Source organism: Lemur catta, chromosome 6 (genome assembly GCF_020740605.2).
Source record: "Lemur catta isolate mLemCat1 chromosome 6, mLemCat1.pri, whole genome shotgun sequence".
In the NCBI taxonomy this organism is placed as follows: Eukaryota; Metazoa; Chordata; class Mammalia; order Primates; family Lemuridae; genus Lemur; species Lemur catta.
In genome coordinates this window covers 88041588-88053589 of record NC_059133.1, presented here as the reverse complement: position 1 = coordinate 88053589, position 12002 = coordinate 88041588, and the positions used below count along the sequence as shown (strand labels likewise).

Here is a 12002-nt window from a genome sequence, read left to right as displayed (position 1 = left end):
CCAAGTAATATGCAAAGCAAACATAACAATTACAACCTAAAGAAACATTAAAAAAATGTTTTCTATATAATAAAAAAGAAATCAGTTGTTTATCAAAATTAAAATGTGAACTCATTTTTACTCCTGAAGAAAAGAAATAGCCTTCCCTACCACACAGGAGGTACTTTGGGATTCCACGGGTAACTTTCCTTGAAGATAATATCCTTAGGTCTTGACCACTGTTACATATAGATGTTGCCACACATAAAAAGTACCACTAATAATTCCTACTTTTTCTCCAGAGCACTTGGAGAATGACTTTCCTTTCAGTGAATTTATAGATAACATTAAATAATGTTTGGATTGATAAAATAATTTTAGTAAGCCATGAATAGGAAAACATAGCACCTGTCCAAATTAAAGTGACTTAACATGTCTGTATAGTTTAGAAATATTCTTAAATGTGACAACATGGTTAGTAAATTATTTTAAGGTACCACAAGGTACCATAATTTAAAAAGCAACCAAAACTTCCTCAAATTACTTTCTCCACTTAAAAATAAGGTTTCAATTAAAATTATTCCCCATTCAGTGTGTCCCTTTATTGTAAAAAGGCAAAAAAGAAAGCATTTACCTTATGTTTCGCTGAATGCTGGATGAGCTCTGTAATTAACACTTTGTCCTGTTGCAACCTTCGCTTCATAAGCTTGGAGCAGTTGATATTAATGGCTTCCAAAATGTGGGATGTATTGTATTCCACAAATGGCCGGCTATCAATTAGCAGCACTTTTTCCGTTCCACTTTCCAGCAGAGCCACCAACCTCTCAGTAACAATTTGAGTTCCAATCATCTCATGGGCCATGACAACAATCAGTCCTCTTTTTCCACCACCTCCTTTAATTTGCCACGATGATGTAATGGTGGTGTGCTCAAAGGCTCAGCCACTCCATTGTACTAAAAATGTATGAGGTCAGGCTGGTGGTGACTGGCAAAAGGAGAGTTAAACCCATTTTCAGCAAGAGCCCTTCAAGTGAATGTCTCTTTCTCTTTCCCGTTGATGTGCTCTTGCAAAGGACTCTGTCCACAAAGCAGCCCCTCACATTTGATTCATAAAGAGATGACTGGAATAACCATTCCACAACAAAAGATGCTTTGGGGCAGCCAGTGCATTACATCATTCTTTACCTTTGCTCCCTCGCGCCAACAGCTTTACACTGGACTGAAAGCCTACGCGGAGAGAGGAACACAGAAAACAAAACATGAGGTCAAAAAAAGAAGAAAGAGTATCGGATGAGAGAGAGTGTATGATTCATAATATTTACTCCATTAATCTAATTCCATACTTGATGCACTGCTTCATTTGAACAAACAAACAAAAAGGACAATTAGGTACAGCTTCAGGAAAATGTGCTAGTGGTAATTCAATTTTACCTCAGAATGTAAAAACCCAAAGAAAACAAAAGAAGACATATTCATGAATTATAATCACCTGGGGCCCAGAACTAAATGACTTGTAATATGAAATTAAAGGGGCTATAAAAAGCTGAAGTATTACTATTCCAAATGGTTTTCCTCCATTTTATTTGCTTATTTCTTGAAAACAGCAAAAAGAACAGCAGCCTAGGACCAAGTTAGCAATCCCATATTTGCCATATTATCAGAACCAAAAAAATTTTTCTGATGGCTTGGGAATGCCTGTGTGATGAGTGTGTGTGGGAGGGGTGCGCACACGTGCATACACACAAGCACCCACAAGTACCAAGGCGCAAACAGCAGCCCCTTTAAATTGCCCTCACGGAGGAAAGAAGATGCAGGGAAATAGGAGGGTCTATAAATTTCAGCTACCTATTAAGGAAGAGAGGAGGGACAAAAATGGCTGATATGCTTGTCACAGCAACTGCTAAGCTAACCGCTGGGGGCTGTCATGCACCCAGCTCCCCCATGCAGTCTCACAGTGGTGACCCTGGGCTGTCTCCTTCCCGTGACCACCTCCCCCACCCTTTTCCTGGAGCCCTCCTACCTAGCCTTACCCTTCACTCTCTCATGCTGCATTCTGCAGAGAAGCACTGACTCTCAGACTTAAAAAATCTCACTCTTTTACCTGGGCCTCTAAGTCAGCAACCCAGACATACAGAGCCCTTAAAGCTGGACTCAATACTTCCCTATTCTTGTCAAACTCCTATCATCAACCATTTCCTAATTAACACTAGTTGGAGTTTTGTGCTCATTGCTTGGACCTCACTTTGACCTTCGATATTCTCAGATTCCTACCTCCCCTAGTCCATCTCTGCTTATATGAAATCCTGGCCTACATCAACCTAGATATCTACTGTCAGCATTCAGCTTCTAGAGGATAAACTATTTGATGGCAAAGGTTCTGTACTGTATTTCTTACTTCCACAGTGCTTTGCACATACTCATTTTACACTATTAGAATAAGTAAAATCCTCCTTATTCCAAAAATGATTTTAGATTCTAAATCAATATCTGATTAACTCATTTCAGATGAGGATGATAGAGCCTTCAAACATCTTCGGGTCATATTTCCTAATTTTATACTTACAAATTGGAAGCTGAAGCATGCTGAAGTTAAGAGAAATTAGGGTATGGAGAAAAGCCATTTACTTGTTACACAACTTTGGACAAACCATATAACCTCTCTAAACCACAGTTTCCTCAGCTACAAAGTGTAGATATAATAGTGGCCTTGTCTCCTCGCAAAGTTTGTTAAGGACAAAATTATCTAGCTTATTTAAGTCCACAGGTAAATAACCCACTACGAATCGTACAGAGAAAGGGGGAAGCACGCTCTAAAGATACCAATGGTGAACAAAGCTGGCTTGCATCTGGAATCTAAAAGACATCACTCAGCAGATAAACAGATGTAATTCCATCCTCCCATAGTACAGCTGCAACCAAGCTGTGCCCTTTCTCACAGAGCCTGACACACACGGAGTTAGAAGGCACCTGAGATACCATCGCAATCATCCCACATTTTACAAATAGCTCCACTTAATACATCATATGTCCAGGTCTCATTTTCCAAGAAACAAGCTTCATTACATTAATGTATTTATTTTTAGTAAAGCTTTATGGCAATGAACTACAAAAGCCATCTCTATTTTCAATTAAAGAAACTAGACCAGAGAATTCCTCCTAGTCAATCAACTAATAAACTTCTGCAAAGCACCTATCAAAACTCTGGCACTGAATCGAGTCCTGACTGCTCAGTGACACAGTTTACAGCAACGTGAGGTCCTGCACTCAGATTGTCTGACTCCCAAACCAGAGCTTCTACTACTGGGTTACCCTGTTTTCCCTGAGTGCCTGTTCTCATAATGGAGATGGACTGGGAAAGAATGACGTGACTTGTCCACGAGGGTGCCCGGGTGGCACAGAAGGTAGAAATCTGAGAATAAGAGCGATTGATTCCAACAATGGCACTGAGTCTCCGAGTCTGATTGGCTCCTCTAAACGATTAAATCCGGATGGGACAAAGCAGTTATCTGGGTTAGCAGATCAAGAGACAAAAGGAGGGAGAAGACAGCGAACAAGCAAAAGTTGAATTAGAAAAGTTCTCATCTTTGCTTCCCTTCAGCCAAATCTCATAAGCCCAAAGACAGGCTACAGCAAACAGTTCTACAGAGCAGAAAATGGTCACTCTTGCCCCGAGAACCAGAGTCAGTAGTGACACATATAAAGACACTTTCCCTGACCAAGAAAAGGTCTGGTCAAAGTGACTCTCATATGAGGACATAATTGAAGCAATGGGGTGAAAGTAACGTGAGGATTAAGTTAAGCCTTTCGGCGCTGTACTGTGGCCAGATGAACCCCTTCTGTTACACCTTTATGCCCAAGGCCTAATTTTCTGTAGTCCTAAATCGATTATGTGAGAGGCAGAACCCTGACAAGGGGTCATGGAGGGTGAGGTAACAATGGCCTTAACTTCTCCCGTTTATTTACAGCTACAGAATTTTGGTTAAATCCCCATCCTTGGCTACAACTCTAATTTTAAAAATTTCTCTATATTCATTATTTTGTTTTCAAAATCTTTTGCACCAGGTAGGACTTAAAAGATGACGAGAGTATTTTACTGTTTGCAACACTACCAAGCTAACCTTATCCAAAATTTCTATAAGAAGTCAAAAGGAATAAAAATTCTTAGATTGAACCAAGTGCATATAACAAAATCCAGGGCAGACCAGCCTTGCTATTTATCTATTAGCCAATTTTTAAAGTCTTAATTAATTTCTTTCAATTTTTAATAGATAATATATTCATACGGTTCAAAAAAAAGCCTAATAATGTATATATACCATGAACATGCACAGTTTATTATGTGTCACTTATACCTCAATAAAGGCATTAAAAAATGCCATGATATTGAAACGCTAGCAAATAAATTTAAATTAAAAAATGAATATATTGAAAATCCTCCTTCTACCTTGTCCTCCATCTGCCCAGGTCCCCACCGTGCCCTCTAACTGGTAACGACTATTGGTAGTGTCTTCTGATTTCTTCCAAAGATTTTTTTTAATGAATACAGAATAAAACACAAATATATATTCTTTTCCTTCTCCTTCTTTGTTCTCAAATGGTTACATGGTAGATACACTGTTCTGCATCTTGCTTTTTATTCCACTTAAAATAGTTCAATATGGTTTTCTTCAACATTTAATTAGAAAGGGAATCAATCTATATATCTATAGGTCGTGCACATATGCACTTCTGAAATGCTAGATAAAATATACAGAAATGCTTAAAAGATAACTCCCCTCTTCCCCCTAGAATTATACCTACTTGACCAGCCATTTACTGGGGCACCTAAAAACTGAAGAGTAATTCATAACAGTGCACTCAAAAGGTCAGCAAATGGTTTTATGACATCCCAGTAAGAGAGTATCTTCTGTAACTGCTCTGGCTTAAAAGAAAGTTAAAATGTGACAGTGTACATTCATGGAATTATGGTAATTATCTTTTAAGGGATACCCTAAAGTCAGTAATATTTAGCAAAGAGCTGTAACCTTAACAAGGGGTACTAAATAATTGCAAAGTATCCCATGTTCAAAAATAAATGTTTTGAAACACTGTATTGACCTAGGTATAAAGACAGGCTGAGGCAACATTTTAGTATAACAAAATGACTATACAGATCAGGAACAAAATGGGCAAATCTGCTAAAGAAGTACCATTTCTGGTATATTTTACATTTCAGCAAATGATTTATGTTTTTTATTTTATAACTTTTAATATTAATACAAGTTGTATAAGAACTTCCCCCTTTAATATACAATTTTAACATTTTTCTGGTTTTCTATATGTAATTTATTTTATGTTTTAGATTCCATTCAGTTACCTACGGAAATGTATCTATGACTTTACATGGACTTTATTTACTGATACTCACTTTACATCCAACTTTGCACAAATAGTATATTAATGAAGTATACTACTGAATTAGTTAAATTTAAGAACTTTAAGTCCTAAGCCTATTTTAATAAGGTGAACAAGTGGAGCCTGTTTTAATTAAAAGAACAATATAAAGTCTGACCTTATAAAAACCAGTATTTGCCATTAACTAGCTAAAAGCAAAATGTTTTGTTATGATTTTCTTCTGTACTTGTAGCCTTCAAAGTTAGTGCTTAATCAGAACAATTTTTTAAAAATTATTTTTAAATGATTCTATTAAGCATCTTTCTCTTCTTCTCAGATGAGGCATTTTTCTCTTCAACTTCCCAAACATGATCCTGGCCTCTGGGTCAGTCACTCTGGCACTGGCTATGTCCCACTTAGAAAAAAGGTGATAAGGTTTCTCACACACGACTTTTCCCCTTCTACCCATGGGTTATATTCTGCCAGCTGCAACAGTTCAGCTGCTACCCGGCACTGCTGCCCTAAACACCCACTCCAAGGTCTACACCAAGGCCTCCAGCAGGTAGGGTAGGGGATGGGCTCCCTGAACACACATGGTGGTCTGAAAAGTGCACCCCCCAGGAGGTGGGGCTTCTGTTTCAAACATTTCCTTTTTTAAAGGGAAAATTATCAGGAGAAGGAAAAGGATCCTATAGCTATGGGGTGCTTAAAAGGCCTGTTCAGAAAGCAGAGGGATCTACCTCTATTTGGTTGGGCTACAGCTCAAGTTCAAATTCTCAGAGAGTTTATGAAAAGGATATAATAATGTGAGAAGTTTACTTTTATTAAACTACAAGCCAGACTTAAATTTTTTCCAACCAATAAAACGGAAGAAACAGGCAACAAGATAAATCAAACAGCCTTTCAGTAGAACCTTAAACAGACTTTCAATATGAGAAAAAACTGAACAAATCAAAAGGGAAAAATAGTAGTCTATAAGGTATGGAAGCAAACAAGAATGCCTTAGGCTTTGACTGTCTTAATTCTATGAAATTAAAGCAACTTTATCTCATATGCTATGGGTTAAACCTGATAAAAATTCTGAGGTCTGATATTTGGAAAATATATTCAACAAAAAAATAAAAACCACCCTCACCAAAGCCAAGAAGGCTATGAACTTAATGTGCTTTGTACATGCCTATTAATGTCTTGACCATAATTTCTTACCCAAAAGGTAAGGACGCATATTCTGACAAGTGATGGCAAAACAGGATAGACTGCTCGAAACAAAACTGTTTAGACAGTACTCTCGACATGGACACAGCAGTTACTAGCACCGTGAAACCTAGCTACTTCTCACTGACATACAGCACCACTGAAAGCAACCACGCCAACCAGATGTTCAGGTTGTTTACATACATCTCAAGGACCCACAGATAAAGGCTGGAATAGGAGCCATCCTTCAAAGACTAACTATAATGCTTTTTCTTTTAGACATACGCTAGCGCACGCGGGGGCCAAATCTGTGAGAAGCCTTCATCGGGTTTCTGCCAGGAGCACTGTATTCTTGGTTCTCATGAGCCCCATCTCTCTACTTAGTGCTGCTTCCCGCCAATGCTCACCTGTGGCACCAGCTTCTCCTCTCTGACCCACCTGAGCTCTCCTCCTCCTTTCCCCTCTCCACATTGCTCTTTCCCTCTGCCCCACAGCCCCCCTCACTTACTCTGCATTCAATGCTTCCTCCTGGCATCCTGCCTGAATATGGAGGACCCTGCCCACTAGCAGAAGGGTCTGGCTGGGTATGGAGATTGTCTTGAGGGAGAGGGAATGGAAGGACCCCTGGATGGAGTTACTGGGCAAGAGGGAATGTGGCCAGGGGAGGGTTTAATCTGAGAGTTAAGGAGAAAATGTTGTTGGTTTTTTTGTTTTTGTGTTTGTTTGTTTGTTTGTTTTTTTGAGACAGAGTCTCACTCTGTTCCTAGGCTAGAGTGCCGTGGCATCAGTGTAGCTCACAGCAACCTCAAACTCCTGGGCTCAAGCGATTCTCCTGCCTCAGCCTCCCAAGTAGCTGGGACTACAGGTGGGCACTACCACACCAGGCTAATTTTTTTCTATTTTCAGTAGAGATGAGGTCTCGCTCTTGCTCTGGCTGGTCTTTAACTCCCGAGCTCAAGCAATCCACCCACCTCAGCCTCCCAGAGTGCTAGGATTACAGGCATGGGACACTGTGTCTGGCCAAGGAGAAAATGTTTTAAAAGGATATTTTTAATAAAGGTAGGCTGCAGACAGGAGAAAAGAGATTTAGAACAAGCCAAACAGAGGTCAGTTGGGGATTAATTTGTGCATCCTGGTTTTCTTGAGCATCTGTCAGACCTACTGTAACTCATCAGACCTACCATAACTCATTCAGTCAACTAACAAGTACTCACTGGGCACCTAATATATGCCAGGTACTGATGTAAGAATATAGCAATAAGTGAAAACTATTCATTATAATTTATAAATTATAAATGCATTGCCTTGTTATAAGTCAACCAGGCAAAAATTCTTGACCTCCTGGAGTTTCTCATTTAGTTATAGGGGACACATACTAGACAACAACAGAAACAAAACATTTCCTATGACAGATGGTGATAATGCTATGGAGGAAAAATAAAACAGAGAAGAAAGAAGGGCATGGGGGTGGTTCAAATTTTAGACAGAATCGTCAGAGAACGCCTTATCTTCACGGTACCATTTAAGTAAAGACCATCAGAGAGGTGAGAGGGTGAGCTACGTGGATACCTGGAAGACCAGGCATGAAGATACTGGCCAAGAATGTTGAATTGGGCAAATGCCAATAAAAGATGTGGCAGGTGTTCAGTCTTTCTTCAGAACTATGGTTATATCTATTGGAAATGATGCATTTCCAGGAAAGTGAACTTTTAAAATTGACAGATAAAATTATATGTATTTATCACATACAACATGGTGTTTTGAAGTACATATACATTGTGGGATGGTTAAATCCAGCTAATTAACAAGTGCATTACTTGTTGTCATTTTTGTGATGCGAACACCTATCCACTCTCTTTGCATTTTTCAAGAATCTATCTTCAACTGTAGTCACTCTGCTGTACAATAAATCTCTTGAACTTATTCCTCCTGTTTAATTGTAATTATGTGTCTTGTGACCAACAACTCCTCACCCTTCCCCTCCTCCCTACCACCTCATCCCCTGGTAACCACCATTCTACTCTCTACTTCTATGAGATCAACTGTTTTAGATTCCACATATAGGATCACGTGTTATTTGTCTTTCTGTGCCTGGCTTATTTCACTTAATGTCCTCCAATTCCATCCATGTTGTTGCAAATGACAGGATTTCCTTCTTTTTTAAGGCTGAATAGTATTCCATTGTGTATTTGTGCTACATTTTCTTTATCCATTCATCTGTAGATGGATACTTAGGGTGGTTCCATATTTTTGTTATTTGAATAGTGCTATAATAAACATGGGAGTAAAAATATTTCTTAGACATACTGATTTCATTTCCTTGGAATATACCCAGTAGTGGGATTTCTGGATCATCTGACAGTCCCATTTTTAATTTTTTGAGTATTCTCCATACTGTTTTCTATAGTGGCTGTACTAATTTACCAACAGTGAATAAGGGCTTCCCTTTCTCTACATCCTTACCAACACTTATCTTTTATCTTTTTGATAATAGCCATTCTACCAGGAATGGAGTGATATCTCATTGTGGTTTAGATTTACACTTCCCTGATAATTAGTGATGCTCAGCATTTTTTCATATACCTATTGGCCATTTGTAAGTTTCTTTTGAGAAATGTCTATTTAAGTCTTTTGCTCATTTTTTAATCAGGTTATTTGTTTTCTTGCTACTGAGTTCCTTATATATTTTGGATATTAACCCTTTATCAGATGTATAGTTTGCAAATATTTTCTCCCATTCTGTAGGTTGTCCCTTCATTCTATGGACTGTTTCCCTTGCTATGCAGCAACTTTTCATTTGATATAATCCCACTTGTCTGTCCTTCTTTCTTTCTTTCTTTCTTTTTTTGAGATAGTCTTGCTTTGTCACCCAGGTTAGAGTGCCATGGCATCAGCCTAGCTTACAACAACCTCAAACTCCTGGACTCAACTGATCCTCCTGCATCAGCCTCCCAAGTAGCTGACACTATAGGCAAGCACCACCATGCCCAGCTAATTTTTTCTATTTTTAGTAGAGAGGAGGTCTCGCTCTTGCTCAGGCTGGTCTTGAACTCCTGACTTCAAGCGATCCTCCCACCTCAGCCTCCCAGAGTGCTAGGATTATAGGCATGAGCCACCGCACCTGGCCCACTTGTCTATTTTTGCTTTTATTGCCTGTGCTTTTAAAGTGGACAACTGAACTTTTAACTTCAGTGTGAAAAATTAAAGTTTAGTACAGTTTTTTCCTTAAAACTACAAAGAGAGAAGCTATGATCCCCATTATTAGTGCATTTCTTGGCAAAGAAATGAAAAGAAATACTGTAACAAGAAAGACTACTATTAATGTTAATTTAATACAATTCCTTCAAGCCCACAACAAATGTGTTGTATCTAATAACAGAATCTTGGTTTTACTGCACAAAATGCAGTAAAATACCAAAGACACGTCAAGCAAGATGTACGCTGGAAAAAAATCTCTACAACAAGGAAGTAGTTTAATGGATGTTTACATTAAAATAAAAATGCTTTCAAGGTACTCTCCCTGTCAGAAGGTGGATCAAATACTTAACACAAGGACTTTACAAGTCAGATTATCATATTAAAGGGATTGGAAACACTAGCTAACTTAAGTTTTTCACCTTTATCGATACACACCATCCTCAGCCCATCCCACCCCCAGAACAAAATTCCACTACATGAAAGAGCTGTTGTACTTTCCTGACACAGAGCTAAATTACTCAAGGTCTTAAGACCAGGGTAAACATCTGGACAATTTGGAACACCATTTAATGGAAGAGAGGTTATAATTTAATTTTTCCAAAGAGAACCAGAAGGCTCCAATGGAATGCAATTGGAGATCACCAGCATCAATCCTTCCACCCACCTGTACTTCAGCCCAAATTCACAGTAGCAATATTCCTTAATTTTATCTATTTTAATTCTTAATACGAAAATAAAAGTAGAATGCCCAGCTATATTCTCCTGAAGATAATTTCAAAATGGCTCACAAGGATAATTTCAAAATGAGTTACAAGAAACTGCTTCACCTTTCGGTTAAAACACACATGAAAAATACTAGAAAAGGCCAACTTATATAAGAAGGGGACTAAGAAACATAAATTACAACAAATCCTGCAACACAGTATCATGCAACATTTAAAAATGATGGTGTAAAAGAATTCTGCTTGACAAGCAAGGGTGGTCGTGATATATTGAATAAAATCAAGTCACAGAAAAGTTATGCAAAGTAGACCCTCAAAGACCCACATACATACAAACACATAGGATGGATATATATAAAATACAAAATAGTTTTACTTAGGTAATTAAAGGTATTACCTTTTCCATAACCTTGCAAACTATGAAAAATATTAGTAAAGGGCATGACATACACTCAGACCAGGTCCCAGTACCAGGTCCTCCTATACTCCTTCTTATCAGGCTTGTTAAGAAAAGTTTGGGTGTGCAGGGTAAAAAGATGAACAAATACAATATATGGAAACTGATGTTTACCCTCAAGGTAAAAGCTGTGTTGCTGCTTCACAAAAGCACTTATAAAGAATTCTTTTAAATTGCAATAATGTTTGAGAGGGGGGAAAAAATTAGAAAAATTAAATTTTAAATCATATACTTGTGACTATAAACCTGGAATTTTAAAATAAGTCAGCTGGGATATGATTCATTTAATACAAAAGATTTCTTCTATATACAAAGGGTTTATAACTGAATTTTTAAATTAATATATTCCCTACCACTCTTAAAATGTGTTTTAATTTTAAAAGTTTCCAAAATAAACCTGCTTAAAATATGCACAAATGCAACACAGTATGACTTTCATTCCTCTCACTGAAAAAGTGCAAATTCCTCTAACAGATTATATGCAGCGGTTTTGTCACTATTCTCAGGTCCTAAGTAGACATGCACAACAAGGCTTGAACACATTCCAGGCGTGGCCTTCAAGCCCCGACCACACCTGCTTCCAAGGCCCTGGGGCTAAAAATAACTCTGGGGCCTCAAAAATGGGACACCAGCCAGGCCCAGGGGTAGCTGCAGGCCCCTTGCTCAGCTCCACTAACAGTAAAAGCAGGAGCTACAAAACTCTACAATCACAGAGACTCCACCACGGGCTTCTTTCTCTCAAGTCTTTGTGCCAATCACCTACAACCTAGGCCTGCTCAGTTTCTTTGCTCCTTGAGGCCAAAATTAATCCTAGGAATTTAGAAACAAGTGAGAATTTATGGTGTATTGTTTTTGAAAAACTGTAAACTAGGACTCGGGAGACTTTGTTTCTAATTTCAACTCCTATTAAAATGCTAAAATGGCATATACAATATCACTTGATATCTCCAACCAAGCCTGTGTGTTTCTTAACTGTAAAATGAGGAACTGGGTAACCACTAACATCTAAGGATTAGTTCATTCAGAATATAAAGCTATCTCTGTAAGTGTGTCTTAGTGCTTAGTAAAGTCCCCTAACC

The 12002-nt window shown here is 38.3% G+C and overlaps 1 protein-coding gene across 1 annotated transcript in view; it reads right to left on the bottom strand.

Moving 5' to 3' along the window:
- DUSP16 (dual specificity phosphatase 16) overlaps positions 1–12002 on the bottom strand; it is an 86354-nt gene that overhangs the window by 42152 nt on the left and 32200 nt on the right. The window contains exon 3 of the mRNA XM_045554308.1: positions 614–1206. Coding sequence (XP_045410264.1) covers positions 614–841 — 228 coding nt within the window. The 5' untranslated portion in view covers positions 842–1206. The remainder of the gene's footprint in view (positions 1–613; positions 1207–12002) is intronic.